Here is a 19,347-nt window from a genome sequence, read left to right as displayed (position 1 = left end):
TCTCTCTTTCTCACACCTTTTTTTTGCTGCTTAGCCCTCAGTGGGTGGTAATCACGCCTGCTCCTTTTAGTACTGTCCTAACTAAAGGTCATAACCACCCAAACTAATCAGGTGCCCGCAATCAATTAGATCCCTATGGTTGGTTTTTTTGTTTGTTTTTTCCTTTAAGACAAACTTTGTCTTCCTTTAATATCAAAGAAGACTAGGAAGTAGATCACAAATTGCCCCCAAATTTGGCCCATTTTTACTAAGGGTCATGACAAATGAGCTCCTTATTAACCTCTTTCACTTTCAAAATAACAATTTAAAAATATATATCATACTGTGTGTTGGTTATATCATTGGCCAAACAAAAAGAATTCTTTCAGATCAATCTCAAGTGAATAATATTTTCAGCTGTTATCAAACCTCTTAGCTTTGCCTTTCTGGTTATTGGGGGAAATCCCTTCCTTGGTTATTGGAGAGTCCCCGTGCGCTGTGGGCTGTCTGTCCAAAACTGAGGACTTGGTGGCTCCAAGCACTGGCCCAGACCAGAAGGCAGGTTTGCATTGCCCTGGTCGCTGGTGTGTTCTTTTCTAAGCCGCCTACTTCGGAAAAACATGTCCTAGTAATCTCCAACATGGTTCGCTTTCTCCTACAATCTACCCCTCTTCTCAGGTTTAGAGAAAAAAATGTGTCTCAGCCTTGTAAAGACAGAGTCTGAGCAAGAGATTCCCCCAAGCAACCCGAGGAGGAACAGAGCCCTACCTGCTTCCAAAGAGAGAAAGTTAGAGGGGAAGGAGGGGGCTCCAAAAAGCTCTCCTCTTGAGGCAGGTGTTTCTTTTCTGAGTATGTCACATTCACCCTGAATGTAGGAGTCAATGCAGGAAATTCGAACCATCGTGGTTACCTCTGAGCAGTAGTTAGTTCTGCATGAAACAGGAGTGTACCTCTCACAGCTACCTCTCAACCCCTACCTACCCTCTGCCTGGGGTTGGTCCAGTGAGCAAACAGGAGTCTGGGCCTGGGGATGCTGATGGCACATCCACAGAGGACATTTGCTTGTCTGCGACCAGGAAGGGCTGGGGGAGGGGCCATTCCTCTCTCTCTGTTGTTGAACCACTGGTGCTGGCCAATCCCTGGGGTAGTAGGCATATCTCATGGGTTATGATCCCATTTTACAGATGAAGAAACTGAGTCATGGAGTGTTTACGTTATTTGCCCTGGGTTGGTGAGTGACACTTCTGTCTTTGAGCTCGGGAATTTTTTACCACGGTTTTCCACACTTTGAAAACTGGCTTGGGAAGCAAACCAGCAGCGTCCCATATTCAATTTTGGGTGGAGTGGGAGAGTAGTCTTGTAAAATAACTGCAGTTGCAGCATTCTCAAACCCAGGAGCTGGGTTTGAAAATCACTTTGTCTCACTCTTGGGGAGCAAATGAGGCCAGGGTTTCTATGGAGGGTGGCTGAACCCCTGGGTTTTCCTGCCTTCTGTGCTGTCACTGGTGCCACGAGAGGCACACGGACTCGGTCACCCTGCTTCTCTCCCTCTCGTGAAGCTCCTCTCATTGAGAGCAGGAAAGTGTAGCAACTCCTACTTACAAGCAGAAAAAGGAAAAGTTGGCCCAAAGTGTGAGGATCCTTTTTCCATTTGCCACCCACTGCCAGCACCGCCGCTGTTCACAGTCCTGCCCCCTCCCCTCGTGCAAACATGACCCACCTTCGTAGTTTGGCACAAGGCTGTGCCGAGCAGTGTTCACTGGCGGCTCAGAAAGGCTTTTAGCTGGAGTCGGGCTGCTAGGCACTAGGGGGTTGGCGTAATGCCACTGGCATTCACCACTGGCTGGCAGGGTGCTCAGGAAAAAGCGTGCCACCTCACACGGGGATCCTTGGGGCTGCCCAAATTTGGCCGGCAACATTGGCTTTTTGCTGCTAAAGACGTGAGAGTCCAGAGGGAAGTGTCCATAATGGCAGGAGAAGGGCAGGCTGTAGGACGGGGCGTACAAAAGGTCACTGCTTTCTGAATGGAGCTGCTGTTCTGGGGGTGCCGGGGCGTTCGCTGGGGGGCTGGCTCTCCAGTTTCCCAGCTGGCTGCATTCCAGTTTGTCCATTTGGAATGAGCTGTATTGCTGCATGGGAAGGAAGACGGATGAAGGGGCCGGTGAGAGACCCCTCCGGCCTCACCAGACCCCACCCTCTAGGACTTAGTTGCATCCCTGGGCGCGGCCACAGCAGGGAGGCCCCATTGGGGACAGGTGCACAGCCAACAGTACATAGTGACCCAGTCCCTGTGTGGGAGGAGGTCTCCCGAGCCCAAGCTGACCACATGCCCCCCCCACACACACTTTCTACTAGAGGTTACAAACTACACTTGAAAAAAAAAAAAAAAAGGAGAGCCTGGGTAACTCAGTCGTTAAGCAACTGCCTTCAGCTCAGGTCATGATCCCAAGGTGCTGGGATCAAGCCCTCCATCGGGCTCCCTGTCCAGTGGTAGCCTGCTTCTCCCTCTACTGCTCCCCCTGCTTGTGTTCCCTCTCTCGCTCGCTCTCTGTCAAATAAATAAATAAATAAAATCTTTAAAAAAAAAAAAAAAAGGAAGGTTCTCATTAAAAAATAAATGCTGTGGAAACACAATGCGCTAAGCCACCTTAACATGGAACCCAGCAAGCTGATGTGCCTTCCTAATTTAGTCTTTTTTTCCTAGACCTCATGAGCCCTCCCAGATGTTAGTTTCACGTGCCTCTAGGCTGCGTCTCTGCCAAGTGCTGGGGACATCCCCAGGGGACTTGCCCACACTCCACAGGGAAACTTCTGGGCCGGGAGACCCGCTCTGCGGTCAGAGGCTCGGCGTTCTTGGACGGGCTGGTGGTCCTGAGCACCCTCACCCACCCCCGGCCGGGTGCCTGCTGCACCCAGCCCCAGCAGTTCCCCCCGGGGTTACCTGTGGGGGGTAAGGGTTTGTTCTCAGCTTTGTCTTCATCTTCGTGTTTTTGGGTTTAGCTAATTTCCTAGTTTCTTGTGAGGTAGACAAGGCAGTCCTCCAGGAGTCCTGGCACTTGGACGTGGACACCTGGTCCAGGGACAGCTGCAGTTCCTTGTATTCGATCTCCCTGAGAAGCAAGAGCAGGACAAGTCCTGTCCAGCGGGCTGCGGGGGAAGGGCGGCTTCCCTGGCCCCAGCTCCTGAACGAGTGCGTTCCCGGACCTCCAGCACAGCGGATCACTGAGGTTGGGTGGGACAGGATTTGAGCAGAGAGCAGCCCACCCTCGTGAGAAAAGCCCCCCTGAAGGCTTGGGCAATGCTGTGAGGTCAGTGTTATGTGGCAGGAATAGCGGGGTGGGAGGGTGTCACTTTAGCGCTCTTCCATCCTGTAGCTCCCAAACACGTTTCCCAGTGACACGGTGGGCCATGAGGAAGTGTGTCAGCGCAGAAGGAAAGGGCAGAAGCACTGCTTGTCATTCAGTTAGCACCCAGGGAAGGCGTGGGTGGGGGACCACCAAGGGTCCAGGAGCCTGACTGTCAGCCTCGCCCATTTCCACAACAGGCGCCAGTTTGTGCCCTGAAGAGCTAACTCGGCAATGTCATGTTCGTGGTTGGAGGGGTGAGGAAGCTACCCAGAGTACCAGCCCACACTTGGCTGCTTAGGAAGAATCATGAAGGGACCAAAATGCTTTCCTCCCTACAGTTTTGTTAAACTCACCTCTAGTTCTAAAAAATCAAAAACAAAATCAAGAAACCAGCGACCTGGTCATTCTATGAAAGATCTGAGAGCCTAAATCCTTCCTGCTCTAGAGCACACTTGAGGACCTTGTTCCGGGTAGGGCTGGGGGACAGCCTGGACATCAAGTTCAGGGCCAGAGCTGGGTACGGGTGATTTCACATACAGTAGCCATGGTGGGTCCACAGTAATGTATGGTCCCAGGGAGACCCATGTCCTGCTGTGCCTAATGGTCTTGAAAGTATATGCAACTGATGGGGCACCTGGATGGCTCAGTGGGTTAAAGCCTCTCCCTTCGGTTCAGGTCATGATCCCAGGGTCCAGGGATCGAGCCCTGCATTGGGCTCTCTGCTCAGCAGGGAGCCTGCTTCCTCCTCTCTCTCTCTGCCTGCCTCTCTACCAACTTGTGATCTCTGTCTGTTAAATAAATAAATAAAATCTTAAAAAAATAAAAGTATATGCAACTGAACTTGACCTTCAGGGATTTTTAAAGGGGCCAAACGCTCATCATTATCTGCAATGGGCTGTCTAGAAAGACAGGAAAAGATGTGAGATATCTCCTGTCCCACATGGCAGGAGCACGCAAGATGACCCCGACATTTGTGGGCACAAAGAGCATAAATTCATATTCCTGGTCCTGGAGGTACATCGCCTATACGTTCTGTGCAAGATGGAGGGCAAGGGCACCTGCCCCCTGCCCCTGCCCCCCCCCCACAGCTGGTCTCTGTGGTCTGATCTTCAGCTATGCCTGGGGCAGGGCTCCCTTTCCAGCGTTCACCCAATGCCCAGCGCCTGGCTCTCCGTGCTGAGTACAGAAATAGTTTGGCCCTTCCCAAATGAACAGATTGTTCAAATAAAAACAAAACAGGAGACAAATGAACAGTTTTGGAAAGAGAGAGAGAGAGGGAGCGATGGTGCTTGTGGGAGCGAACTGATGAGGGACGGGAGGAGGAGAGAGCAAGGAAACAAATACGTCTGACTTACGTGAGGACATAATTGACACTCACGATGCAGTGCGGCCGGGACGAGCGGCTGTTGTGCACAACGGTGGCGTAGCTCTGTACCCACACCCAGCCGCCCAGCTTGGACAGCAGCCGGTAGTACTTGGTGGTGACCTGGCCCTTCACCAGCACTGCAAGCACAAGATGACATGAGTCCCGAGGGGCGGTTAGCAGGCCCCAGCTTCGGGGACATCACCCCCCACGAATAACCCACAGTCCCGGTTCTGGAGCTTTTCGGGGTCAAGGACGCTTCCGAGAATTTGACAAAGGAATGGGCTTTCTCCACAGGAAGGTGCATGCTTGGATGCACACACTCGCACACATGTACACACACATGCACACGCACATGCACACACACACGCAGGCAAGATTTTTACCTATGGCTTCCAGGGGTCTCAGTAGCACTCCCCTCCCCCATCAAATGTAATAGTCACTGATTTCATTGGGAAAAACAATTAGTCCCCATACAACATTTACACTTGGCAGAGCGATAAAATTGGTTCTGCATTTCGGTTTCCCAAACGCCATGATTATGTTATAATCCCCCAAACCCTTAATCCCCAAAACCCTTAATAGGCACCAGGGGGAGGGGTGGTGTAGTTATTTAAACAAAGTAATAAGTACATTCAACCAAGTGTCAAATTGTTGTTGGTATTTGCTACTCTCCAGAACATGTGTGTATTCACAGAGAGACTACTGTTCTGATGCCTTTTATATTTTCTTCCCATCAGCCCCACTTTTCCTCGGGCCTGTTAATTTCCTATGTTGCATATGTAGGAAAGAACTCTGCTTGGCTAGTTTCTTAACACTGGGCCTATAGGCCCATCTTCCACGCATGGGCGCAAACTCCAGACTGCTAAGCCACACTCCCATCCAAAGTCTCTGTACTCATTTCTCTCAGGGCCTGGAGAGCACAGGCTGGAGGGGAAGGAAAGTGCCAGAAGCTCTGGGTGGGCAGTGGAGAGAAGAAAGTCCCAGTTAGCTTTCTCCAGGGAGGGGGAGGCCAGCACAAATCTAAAATGCATCCCTTGATGCCCAGGTCATGGCTATAGAGCATTCCTGCTTCTCAAAGCAGGGCTGGCCCTAGGGCCCTAACTAGCAGCCATCTGAACAGGGATTTGGGGAGGTGGCCAAATTCTGTGCTTGCACTAGTTGGCACTGAAGGGACCTCCTGGGGGCTCACAGACACAGAAATTTAGCCCTCGTCTTGTGCCACTAGGCAGAGCCTCCTCACCATCTGCCCAAACACTCCTGGGGTTCTCCACTGCCTTTTGTGGCTTTTCATATTAAGGGTGCCTCTTTAGCATCCATTTTAACACCTGCTGTAAAGTATTCTGGTGCAGAAGAAAAAATACTGCAAATCTGATAGTCAAAGAGCTACAAGCCTTAATACATAAAGAGTTCACATGGATCAATGAAAACATTAAGACCCTAAAAGTAATATGAGAAAAGGACCTGAAAAAACAATTCACCAAAGAATAAAGATAAATGAGAAACAAATGTTCAATGTATTTGCTTAGTTCAAAGCTAGATAACATTCATTAAATTAGCAGACATTTAAAAAGAAACAAATATTGTATGGTTCCATTTATGTGAAATGTCCACAATAGGCACATCTGTAGAGACCAAAAGCAGCTTAGTGGTTGACAGAACTGGGGGTTGAGGAGCACCAGGACTGACTGCTGATGGGTACCAGGGTTCTTCCTGGAATGAAGGAAATGTTCTAGAACTCAGTAAAGAGTTCAGTGTGACAGTTGCATGACATTGTAAATATACGGAAAACCTCCGAAAATGGTTAAAATGGTGAGTTTCATACTATGTGGATTGTATCTCAAAGAAAATAATGAACTGACAATGCGTGATGTCAGCTAATGTATGATGGGAGGCACTGTCATGCATTGAGAGAAGCATGGATTAGTACAGTCCATCTGGGAAGCAGTTTGATGGCTCATATCCACTGACACAATGACTTCACTTCTAATAATTGATCCTGTTATAAGCAGTTCTGTTTATAATTCTGGGGAAAAAGGGAGGAGGAGACCTGACTGCCTAAGAATTAGGGAAGATGGTAAATAAATTTTGGAGTACTATGCAGCTATTGGAATACTGATTAATATGAATTTTGTAATATTATGGGGAATGTGTATGGTATTATGATAAGTGAAAATAAGACATTCAAGACCACAGAAATAAGAAAATCATATGAGACTGCTGTGAACAATTACATGCCCACATATTGAACAACTTAGAAGAAATGGATAATCTGCTAGAAACATACAATCTATGAAGACTAATGATGAAGAAACAGAAATTCTGAACAGGAATGATTACTATTAAGGAGACTGAATCAGTGATCCAAACCTCCCAACAAACAAAAGTCCAGGATCAGATGACTTCACTGGTGAATTCACCGAATGCTTAAAGGAGAGTTAATATCAATCCTTTTCAAACTCTTTGGAAAATCAGAGGAGGAGGGAACACTTTCAGACATATCTATGAGGCCAGCATATCCCTGATACCAAAACCAGACAAGGGTACCACAAAAAATGGGAAATTACAGCCAATATCTCTGATGAACATAGGTGCAAAAATCCTCAACAAAATATTAACAAACTGAATTCAACGATACATTAAAAGGATCACACACCAAGATCAAATGGGATTTACGTCCAGGATGCAAGGATGGTTCAATATCTGCAAATCAATCGGTAGGATACACCGCACTAACTAGGTGAAGGATAAAAATAGATGCATAAAAAGCATTTGACAAAATTCAACACCCATTTATGATTAAAAAAAAAAACCCTCCCAACAAAGTGGGGATATAAATGCCCACTGTACATAATAAAAGCCATTCATGACAAGCTCACAGCTAACACCACACTCAACAGGGGAACACTCTCACCACTTTTATTCAACAGAATCAGAAGTGCTAGCCAAGCACTTAGGTAAGAAAAAGAAGAAATAAATGGCAACCCAGCTGAAAAGGAAGAAGTAAAATTGTCACTATTTGCAGATGATACAGCATATACAGAAGACCCTAAAGACTCCAACAAAAAACTCTTACAACTAATAAATGAATTGAGTAGAGCTTCAGGATATAAAATCAATATACAAAAATCTGTTGAGTTTCTATACATTAATAATGAACTGTTAGAAAGAGAAATTAAGAAAAAAATCCCATTTACAAATTACATCAAACAGAATAAAATACCTAAGAATAAACTTAACTGAGGAGATGAAAGACCCTAAAAGCTACAGACATTAATGAAAGAAACTGAAGGAGACAGAAATTAATGCAAAGGTATCCCATGTTCATGGAGTGGAAGAATTCATATAAAATGCCCATACCACCCAGAGCAATCTACAGACTTAATGCAATCCCTATCAAAATTCCAGTGTCATCCTTGGAAAAAACAGAACAAACAACCCTAAAATTTGTATGGAACCCCCCAAAATTCCCTAAAAGATGAAAAGCAAAAATAAAAAGGGGCATTACATCGTAATGAAAAGCTTCTGCACAGCAAAGGAAACCATCAACAACCTACCAAATGGGAGAAAATATTTGCAAATCATATATGTGATAAAGGGTCAATATCTAATATATACAAAGAACTCACACAACTCAGTAGCAAAAATAAATAAATAAAACAGCCCAACTGAAAACTGGGCAGGGGGTCTGAATTGACATTTTCCCAAAGACATACAGGTGGGCAACAGGTACACGAGAAAGTTCATCACATCACTAATTGTCAGGGAAATGCAGATCAGAATCACAGGAGACATCACCCCGCACCTGTTAGAATGACTACTATCAAAAAGACAAGATTTGACAAGTGTTGGCAAGGATGTAGGGAAAAGGGAACCCCTATGCCCTATCAGTAGGAATGTAAATTGGTGCAGCCTCTATGGAAAACAGTAAGGAGATTCCTCAGAAAATTTAAGACAGAGCTACCATCTGATCCAGAAATTCCACTTCTGGGTATTTCTCTGAAGGAAACAGATACTAACTTGAAAAGACATTTGTGCCTGCATGTTCATTGCAGCGTTATTTACAGAAGACAAAAAACGAAAGCACCCTAAGTGTCCATCTGTGGATGAACAGATAAAGAAATTGTGGTGTATATATGTACACACACTAAAAAAAGAAGGAAATCCTGCCATTCGGGACAACATGGGTGGACCTGAAAGGTATTATGCTCAGTAAGATAAGTCCAAGACAAATACCATGTCACTGCACTTACATGTGCAATCTAAAAAAAAAAAAAAAAAAATAGTTCATAGATGCAGAGAACAGACCAGTGGTTGATGGTTGCCAAGGTGAGGGGTAGCAGGCGAGTGAAATGGGTGAAAGGGGTTAAGAGGTACAAACTTCCAGTTATGAAATATTTATTTCAGTCTTGGAGGGACGCCTGGGTGGCTCAGTCAGTTAAGCATCCGACTTCAGCTCAGGTCATGATCTCAGAGTCCTGGGATCAAACCTGGAGTCGGGCTCCGTGTGCAGGAGAGAGTCTGCTTCTCCCTCTGCCTCTCTCCCCACTAGTGCTCTTGATCTCTCTCTCAAATAAATAAAATCTCTAAAAACATAAAGTAAATAAGTCTGGGTATGTCCTGTCTAGCATGGGGACTTTAGTTAATAACACTGTATTATGTATGGAAAGTTGTTAAGGGAGTAGATCTTACAAGCTCTCAAGATAAGAAAAAAAATTATAACTATATACTGTAATGGATGTTAACTAGACTCATTGTGGTCATGTAGCAGCACATACAGATGTCAAATCATTATGTTGTACACCTGAAACATATATAATGTTACATGTCAATTATGTCTCGTTAAAAAAAAAAGACAAGATTCAGAAGGGCATAGAGTACCTGTAGGAAAAAGTGCACACACATGCACACACACACATACACCCCAGTTAACTGTGTGATGTTGGACAAGTTACTAACCCCCCGTGGCTCGGTTTCCCATTTAGAACAAGAGGATAATCATACTCCCTACCTTACCCGGCTGCTGGGAGGATAGATAATCTGTTTGAAGCTTTAGAACAGTGGCAAAGACCCACAGCAAGGATTTGATACATATTAACTCTCATTATCTACTGGTCAAATTACAAGTAAGTTTCATTTTCTTCTCAGCTTTTCTTGATAGTCTACATTTCCAACAATAAGGAGGTATTCATTTTTTAATGAAAGTGAACACTTATTTTTCCCATGATTAAGTCATTTGTGTGGGAGTTGGGAAGTGGAAATGTAGCACGAATCAGGCCACAGGCTCCCTACTTAGCCCCAGGACCGCCATCCCACCCAGACGAGGGGCAGGACTCTCTGGGACAGGGCAGACACGAGCTCTCTTCTTCCCAGGCTTGGCATGTGCACCTGTGTGGGCTCCCTTGACAGGAGTGAGATTCCATGCTGAAAAATACAGACAGAGGTAGCAGCAAAGAGCTATCTTTCTAATGCTTCTCCTCTTGGGGTTTGCTTTTTTTTTTTTTTTTAAGATTTTATTTATTTATTTGACAGAGAGAGAGAGATCACAAGTAGGCAGAGAGGCAGGCAGTGAGAGAGGGGGAAGCAGGGGCCCCGCTGAGCAGAGAGCCCGATGTGGGGCTTGAACCCAGGACCCTGAGATCATGACCTGAGCTGAAGGCAGAGGCTTAACCTGCTGAGCCACCCAGGTGCCCCTGGGGTTTGCTTTTTTTTTTTTTTTTTAGGATTTTTTTTTTTTAATTTATTTTGACAGAGAGAGATCCCAAGTAGAGAGAGAGAGAGAAGGGAGGAAGCAGGCTCCCTGCCTAGCAGAGAGCCCGATGTGGGACTCGATCCCAGGACCCTGAGATCATGACCTGAGCTGAAGGCAGAGGCTCAACCCACTGAGCCACCCAGGTGGCCCTGGAGTTTGCTTTTTTAACAGCAAAATCCATGGTTTCTATTTCCAGCTCAGGTTTGCATGCATTGCATGAATGCCACTGTGGGAGCCAGGCATCCCTGGAAAGTGGGGCCAACAAATCTTGAGGGCACAGCTTGGACCCCAGGGTGGGTGTCCTGACTCCCTTTCCTCCAAGTGACCACTGTGGGAGGAGAAGGCTGCAGCCTCCAGAAGGTTCTCTGTAGCTATATGTGAAAGGAGAGGTGGAAGGTTAAGGAAGATTCAACCAATTTGCCTTTGGCCCCAAAAGAGATGCGGTAAGATCCAACAAGGGTCCCACATGTGGATTTCCCAAGTGGCCATTCCTTCCTCAACAGAAATGCTTATGAGGCTTCTCAACTTTGAAGTCTGTTCCTAGTGGTATCCATAGCGCCCCCGGCAATAAGACTGTATGCTTTTCCTTTTTCCTACCTTGTACTTCATACTTTCCTTCTTTCTTTTCTTTTTTTCCCCCCCTTCGAGAAAGAGCAAGTGCGCATGTGCAGCAGGAAGGGGCAGAGGGAGAAGGAGAGAGAATCCCAAGCGGACTCCATGCTGAGCGTGGAGCCCAGTGTGGGGCTCAATCCCACAACCCTGAGATTGGGACCTGGGCTGAAATCAAGAGCCGGACACTTAACCAAATGAGCCACCCAGGCACCCCTATACTTCCCTTACTTCTTACAACATTCCTAAAACCTATCCGTAATCATCTAAGCCAGATACAATAAAGCCAGTTTATCCCAAATATTTCATACTAGGATTCCGATGGGAGAAGTTGCCAAGATTTTATTTCTGACCCTCCCTGCCTCTGCTGGGATGGGGCTTAGACACGGAGACCAAACAAACATAGACACTGAGTTTTTTTGTTCTTCTCTATGACCCATGGTGATAGTCCACGTATCAATCCAAGTTGAAATCCTAGATGCTTAGTCACAACATTCCTTGGTTTGCTCTAGCTCCCCCTCCAGTCCGTCATTCTTAATTGGCTGCCTGAAGGGATCCCGAGGTGGAGGGCTATGAGCTAAGGCCCTGCCTGGAGGTGAGGGACAGGGCCAGGCTGGAGACTCCCCTAAGCTGTGAGCTCTGGGGGCAGAGGTCTTGGCTCTGGAGCTTCCAAAACATAATATCCCCAACATCATGGTCCAAGATGTTTCCGAAATCAGGGTGGCCCATGCTGGCATGGAGGCCAGTGGTCGTGATTTTCTGAGGCCACTTTGGGGTGGAGATTCTGGTTCCGTGAATTTGCTATCCAGAAAAGTAGGTGGCCTGCCCGGTTCCTCTGGAATTCCTCGTGAAGGCACAACTAGGCCTCTCGGCCTCTGAGAGGACAGTAAGGCTTGGCCTGGAGCACAATTTCTATTTGGTTTTGAATATGAAGAGCTGAAGAGGACACCAAAAATGCCTGTCTTGATTGACTAGTGTTCCCCCAAAAGATATGTTCTGCCTTCTGACCCAAGGAACCTACAAATGTGACCATATTTGGGAAAAGGGTCTCTGCAGGTGTCATCGTTAAAGATCTCAAGACGACATTGTTCTGGAATGGCGTGGGCTTTACCTCGACACAAATGCCCCTCTAAGACAGAAGAGGAGAAGACATACGCCGGCGGAGAAGACATAAGCAGCCAAGGCAGAGACTGGAGGGATGGACCCGCAGCAGCAGATGTTGAAAGAAGCAGGAAGGATCCTCCCTCGAGGCCCCAAAGGGAGCCCAGCCTGCCAACACATTCACTTCGGACTTCTGGTCCCCAGAACTGTGCATGAGTGCATTTCCGTCGTGTTCAGCCCCCGCCAGGATAACACCCTCCATGGGAAAACGGGTGAGTGCGATCCCCGTGCTTCTCCTGCTCTTATCCTCTGGGCTGGCTCTGCCTCGGGGGAGTGGTCGGTGAGACTCAAGAAAGCCCCATGAAGGGGGCGTGCACGTTCCCCACACAATACCCTGCTCCACGCTGAGGGTAGGATGGGTAGGACGACACGGAAGCACCTTCAGGAAGAATGTCCCCAAGAGCCACATTGTGGCATCGACCACCGAAGCTGGGCTGAGCCTGACCCATCTGTATCCCGAAGGTACAGTCTACATGTCTAGATGTTCCAAACTGCTTCCAGGGATCAGGACGACACGTGGATCATGCTGCACTTTCTAGAATTCTGTACTGCTCCATCGCTCGTGGTTCCCCCTTCACGCACAGGCTCCGCACACCGTCACCTGCAGGACCAAGACACCTCCACCTCCAGACTCTGCTTGGAGGATAGGATCTAAAAAAGGATCTGAGTATGAATTAAACGTAGTCATCCATTCCCAGTCCAGACACAAGCAAGGCTAGCAGCAGAGGCTAGTGTCACTTAAAATGCAATGGTCACAGTAGATTAGAAACTCCTTTCAACTTTATCTTTCATTTGAAGACCTCTGTCCCCTGTTCCATAGAGTTAGGCAAACTGGTGTCCCATGTACCACATAAGCTCATGGGTGGGCTCTGCTGGTGGCCCAGTGCTGTTGTTACTCTGGGTGCCTTTGGCCGGTCAGGTGTTAGCCACAGGCTCTGCCACTCCCTACTGCCCTCTAGCTGCCCATTCATACAGGTCACCGGGCTGGCCCCATAAGCATTTGGGCTGTGTGCCATTTAAGGTACGTTCTCTATGGGTGTCTACCAGCTGTCCTATCATATTGTTATAACAGTTATTTCTTGAACTCTGTAGACCACACATTCAGACTTTGAAGCCTTTCTGGGATATTGAAATGTCTTAACAATAGGACATGGCCTGTGTTCTCTGTGATCTGGGCCCACTGTGGAGAGGGGCCTAACTAGAGAGCTAGGGGAACATTCTCTGCCCATCTTGTACAAATAGCTTTGTGGATATCCTAGTTCTTCCGAACTACTGTGTCCACAAGAAATCTGTCCAGTATCCCTCAACAGAAATCATCGGGTTCGTAGATGTCAGTCCCTTCCCAAGCTGTGTATTGGCCTGAGGCCGCATGATTGTCAGGCCTGTGCTGGGGCCCACATTCAGCAGAGCCACCTCGGGATGGTGGTCAGGAGAAGGCTTGGGGGGTGGGGTGGGTCAAATACATTCCCTAGAGGATCTGGGTTTGTTTGTCCTTGCAGAAGCTTCAGGGGAAAGTGCTGGCCCAGTCTGACTGGCAGGGAAGGCCCAGGTCCACAAGGACACAGAGGCCGAGGTGCCAGGGCCATGCCAGCCCTGTCTTTCTGATCTCACGAAACCCGTGTTCTGCTTCTCCTCAGGAAACTAACTTTCTGGAAGGTGTTGAATTCTCTTTCTTTAGGGGCTGTGCTTTCTTTGGACCCTGTGGGTCCCTGCTCTGGGTTAAGATAATATTTTGAACAATGTGTGAAAACCATTTGGCTGACTGTGCTCCTCCAGAGCCACCACGGCCTTATGTCTAACCCTGCTGCTGGCAGAGGCCTTCGCCCCCATCTCCCGGGATTCCTGGGTTTGGGACGCCAGTGTGGAGAAAATCTGGCCTTGGAAAATTGGACAGTGACTTCCCTGGGTGCTGGCAGATGTTTCCTGTGCTCGGTGACCTCATCCACTATGAAGACAGATGTGTCTGTGTGTTCCCCTGGAAGAGGAGGCCAGCGCCCCCCAAGGCCTTGGAGTTCTGAGGGTCACCATAGTCCTGGCCATCCCTGGCCTCCTTCTGTCATGGCAGAAAGGAAGTGGTGTGCCTGCCCTCCTGGGGCAAACACCAAGCCAGCTCCAGCTGTGATGAGAATGAAGGACTTGAGTCCTAGGTTGGCATGGCCCCTTGTGGATCCGGGATCTAGGTGAAGCCTGGAGGGCAGGAGGCTGGTGCCTGGCCCAGAGCTCTGCCATCGGTTACTGAAGCACCACGGGACAGGACTGAAAAGTCACGTTTCCAAATGATGAATCCTGCCTTCTCAGACTTCTCACCCGCGCCCCTGAAGCCGGCCTGTCCAGCTAGGTCTACTACTTGGGGAAGGACACAGAGCTCTGAGAGAAAGTCCCCGTCATGGGCTGAACTGTGTTCTACCCAGATTCATATGTTGAAGCCCCATCCCACAGTACCTCAGAATGTCGCTGTATTTAGAGATAGGAGCTTTAAAGAAGTAACAGAAATAAAATGAAGTAATGGCGGGGGGGGGGACCCTCATCCAGTATGGCCAGTGTTCTTATAATTAAAAGAGATGAGGACGCAGATACACAGAGGGACGATCACGTGAGGCCACAGGAACAAGACGCTCATCTACAAGACAAGGACAGAGGCCTCCGGAGAACCCAGCTCTGCCAACACCTTGATCTCAGTTTCAAGCTTCCAGAACTGTGAGGAAACACATTTCTGTGATTTAAGCCTGGGGTGTTTTGTCATGGCGGCCCAAGCAGACCAATACAGTCCCCGTAAGGGTCCGAACAGCGTGAGACGAAAGCAGGCAGGGCTGGAAGGAGCCGCACACATCCTCCTGGAGGAGAGGAGATAGCAGATGACACCATACGAGGGGTGAAAACAGAACTGCAAAGAGTGGGGTGAGGCTTGGCTTCCCCCAGCTCCCACGGGGCAGGAGTCTGGGTGTGGACAACACTCAAACTGACCAACTGGGCCCCTGGGCTGTGGGGGTGACAGGGCCCCTCAGAGAGAGGTGACCAGTGCCTGCGAGGACAAGATGACCACCTGGGCTGGGAGGTGAGGAGCAGCTTGTGGAGGGAGGGCTGGATGGAGAACACCTTCTCGAAGCCTAGAGACCAACGCGGGGGGGCGGGGGGTAGGCTGACGAGACATAGCCCTTTGGACCTTTGCTCTGACAGATGCCTCATCGCATCCCTCACCAGGGAGCGCACCCAGCAACTTCTGACGGCCCCATCTCCTCCCTGAGGCCTTTCTCTGGCAGAGCCCACGCTGACAGATGTGGGGGAGCTGGGGGGTTAACAGCCCCGAGAGCGGCAGAAACAGGAACATAAATGCCTCAGCCCCCCTGCCTTGACGCCATGACTGAGTCCCAGACAGACAAGTCCCTCTTAAGACTCCTTCCCCTCCGTGACTTACTTCTCTCTCCCTTGACCATGTTTTGGCCACTGTCCAAATAGACTGCTGTCCTTGAACTCTAGGCTCAGGGTCGGCTCCCAGAGTTGGCCCCTCTGGCCCCAGTTCTGTGCGTGGGAAGGAGACTCAGAGCCCCAGCTACCTCACAACACAGAGATTTCAAAACCGCCCCAGCTCCACACCCACAAAGACCCAGCTTCCAAAAACCACGCTCTGCATGTTGAATACGTCCCCTTTCTTCGTCCGAGAGTCCCAGCTTTGAAGGCGAAATTAATGGCTTTCCTGAAGGGGATATCCAAAGAATGTTCCAATCCTAGAGCCAAGGTGTGAGCTCTGGAAGACTAATTCCCGCCCCTATTTGTGGTAAGAGCCTCTGCTATTTCTCACTGTTGAAGGTGCTCTAGTTTATGTCAGGAAAAGCTGGGGAAGGGAGTCTGAGACAGACATGGGGCTCATGGCGGATCCCCAGGCCACGCCCCATCTCCCCGCAGCCTGGCTGGGATATGCTCTCTACCTCCTGTCCCCGTGGTGGTTTCTCCACTGTCGCGAAGGTCACTGCACAGTGGCAATCATTGTCAGTATTGCTATTTTTTATTTTCTTTGATTTACCAATTCTAGCCCATTTGGAGAAAATTAAAAAACCACCATGCTCCCTCTGGTTTCTAAATGCTTCTGTCTTTTCTCTGTGTCTCCTGGAAGCCTGTGAATATGTTCCCTTTCAGGGCTCCCTTGTCGAGATATCTACAAATACCAAATTCCAAGTGGGATAAGGTGAATTTGTCATACGAACTGCCGAGGACCTCTCAAATAAATAAAGTCCCTTCATAAGCCGGGTGAGTTTGGTAAGATTGGGATTCCTGATGCAGCAAAGACGGGCCCATGTCTCCACGTCTAAGAGCCACCTTGTGGCGGAAACCGCTTAAGGCTTGAGAGCCAAACAAGCCTGGACCCCAGTCCTGTCTGACTCAGCTGCTGTCCGGCCACAGGCCTCCACCCCTGGGGCTCATCTGCTCTGCTGGGCAATGGGCATAAAGGCCGCCCAGCTCCCCTCAATGACGAAAGATCAGAATGGACACATGCAAAGCATCCAGACTGTGTCGGGGTCACAAGAGCCTCATGCTGATCATCACTGTGGCTTTCATTACATTTCCAAAGCACAAATTATATTTATTTCCCCTGGAAAAAAAAAAAAAATCCCTGCTCCCCTCTATGAGCCAGGAAGCACAGAGATAAGAAATGAGATTTAAGGGACGCCGGGGTGGCTCAGTCAGTTAAGCGTCTGCCTTTGGCTCAGGTCATGATCCCAGGTTCTGGGATCAAGCCCCACGTCAGGCTCTTTGCTCAGTGGGAAGCGTGCTTCTCCATCTGCCTGTGCTCCCCTTGCTGTGCATTCTCTCTCTCTCTCTCTCTCTCTCTCAAATAAATAAAATCTTAAAAAAAAAAAAAAAAAAGAAATGAGGGCGCCTGGGTGGTTCAGTGGGTTAAAGCCTCTGCCTTTGGCTCAGGTATGGTCTAAGGTCCTGGGATCAAGCCCCGCATTGGGCTCTCTGCTCAGCAGGGAGCCTGCTTCCTCCTCTCTCTCTGCCTGCCTCTCTGCTACTTGTGATCTCTGTCTGTCAAATAAATAAATAAAATCTTTTTTAAAAAATGAGATTTAAAATGAAGACTTTTAATTCCATAAGTTTTCATTCTCCGGGCTTAGAAGCCTAATGTCCTCCAGTACAGCCCCCACTTTGAGGAGCAACTCTTCCTGCAGGTAATTTGAGGGGATATCAGGGCTTGCTGGGTATCAGGGGTCCTGACGAGCTCCTGCCTCCTTAGAAGGGGGCTGGGGACCTGTGGGGGTGGAGGCTTTCAGAGCAGCTGCCTGCCTTCCCCACCTGCAGTGGTGGTGACTGGGAATGTCCTTCCCAGGGTATTCCCCAGGTGGTGTGGAGATGAGGACCCTCACGCCTCTCTTCCCTTCTAGATTGTTCCGTGGTGATGCTGTTGCTCCACACCCTCAAAGCAGATGCCTCTTCATCTCCCGACCACTCTTGTGACTCTAGAGCACATACTCTCAGCTTACTCTCTGCCAAGCAAATCTCCCCAATAACTATTCTGTAATTGACACTCCCTACCCCTGTACCAGCCCCTGTAGGAGCGAGGCCAACCTATAGATCCCGTCCAAATGGTCAGCAGCTGCTTCCTGACCAAGCTGCTTTCAAGAACGACAGGGATGTTTGTATCACGATTTGGTTATTGAAACGCAAGAAATACAAAGGCGGCTCACAACTCTGAGTCTGTCCATGCACGGCGACCTCTCCTTGCTGTTGTGAATCAAAAGGGAGCAGGAAGAAGCTGTGTGAGTCTGCCTAGCGACACCCTAGTGACTGCCATGCCCACTGGGATGAGAGATGACTGGGCAGGCAGACGATGTGGCCAGAGCGAACAGTCCTTGACCTGCCATCCACCCTCAGCTGACACCAGCCACTTGTCCTCGAACGCCTCCTCATCAACACAAAGCAAAGCGAGAATGGGGGCAGGAGAAGATCCGGCTCCTCCAACCTTCTCCACCCCCTTACCAAGCACCCCTGAGCTGGCCATTGGCACAGAAGGCTGGACTGTGAGAAGATGAGGTATCCTGCTCCATGCCAATTCTTTACTGCCTCAAGTTGGATTCCGGAAGAAAAGTGTCACTTCTTTAAACATTGCAGTGACTTGAGGCCCACCCCCATGCCATGCAGATGTTCATCCAACTGTCTGCTTTGGCGAATTGAATGCTGATTATTCCCTCTTTCCATGCTGACTTCTCCCATGCTGGGAACCTGGGGTCTCCCCTGAGCTTGCCAACCAGGTGGTGGACAGCGATCAGAGACCGCCTGCTGCCTCTCACTGTGTGACCCTGGGCAAGTGGCAGAACCTCTCTGAACCTCAGCTCCTCCTCAGCAGTAAAAGAAAGCTATGAACAGGAGAAGCTCCCTCACCGGGCTGGCAACATATTTAACCACTTAAACCAGTGCCCGACAATAGTAAGGACTCTGTATGTGCTGGTTCTTTTGCTGGTTGCCCTCATTTGCAGCCGGTGTCCAGATGTCATAGAGACATTCAGGTTGTAAATCCCGCATCTCCAATCCAGGAGCTTCCGCACCATCCCACCCCCGCCACATCACCGGAAGGTGAGCTTGGACGGCTGAGAACAGACCAGTAACTGTGCTTAATGGAGGGGTGGATGGAGTGCGCAGGACTTTTAAAATTCACGTGCGCACAGCTGGTGACCATGGTACCCGACAAGGGCCTCCTCCCCGCTCTGCCCAAGCCCCGGCGAGCCCCGCCCACAGCCCGGCGGCGGCTCGAGTGAGCGGTACTCACGGAGGTGGTGCGCGTAGCGGAGGTGGAAGACGTCACAGCCGTGCACGTGATGGTAGAGAGTCTTCTCGATCAGGTCCTGCGGCTCATACCCGGTCAGCTCGGTCACCCTGGGAGGGGGGAGGGGGAAAGTGGCTCCGTGGGTTACGCGGCTCTGCAGATCGCCTTTCGTTTAAACTAATACTGGTCTGGCCAACGAGTCAAGTGCTAAAAGGCTCAGGGGAGGGGGGCTGATGTTGGTTTTGGAAACTGAGTGATCTTTTTTTTACAAGAAGACAGTCTTTGAACTCTAGCCCTGTGCAGGATGTAGCAGTGTTTGTGAGCGGGAATGGTCTTCTGAAACCACCGGCTAGAAGAACATTTGATGGCTTTACAT

At 49.1% G+C, this 19,347-nt stretch overlaps 1 protein-coding gene across 1 annotated transcript in view; it reads right to left on the bottom strand.

The window, feature by feature from the left end:
- Positions 1-1,577: 1,577 nt before the first annotated feature.
- The window catches only part of LOC111155796 (single-minded family bHLH transcription factor 2), a 47,736-nt gene continuing 29,966 nt past the window's right edge, over positions 1,578-19,347 (bottom strand). Inside the window, exons 7-10 of the mRNA XM_022516201.1 lie at positions 18,975-19,081; positions 4,682-4,829; positions 2,921-3,089; positions 1,578-2,108 (exon numbers count right to left, since the gene is read on the bottom strand). Of these exons, the coding sequence (XP_022371909.1) occupies positions 1,578-2,108; positions 2,921-3,089; positions 4,682-4,829; positions 18,975-19,081 (955 nt within the window). The remainder of the gene's footprint in view (positions 2,109-2,920; positions 3,090-4,681; positions 4,830-18,974; positions 19,082-19,347) is intronic.

This window comes from Enhydra lutris, unplaced genomic scaffold, assembly GCF_002288905.1.
Source record: "Enhydra lutris kenyoni isolate GAN:26980312 unplaced genomic scaffold, ASM228890v2 scaffoldscaffold43, whole genome shotgun sequence".
In the NCBI taxonomy this organism is placed as follows: domain Eukaryota; kingdom Metazoa; phylum Chordata; class Mammalia; order Carnivora; family Mustelidae; genus Enhydra; species Enhydra lutris.
This window is presented reverse-complemented; position numbering and strand designations above follow the sequence as displayed.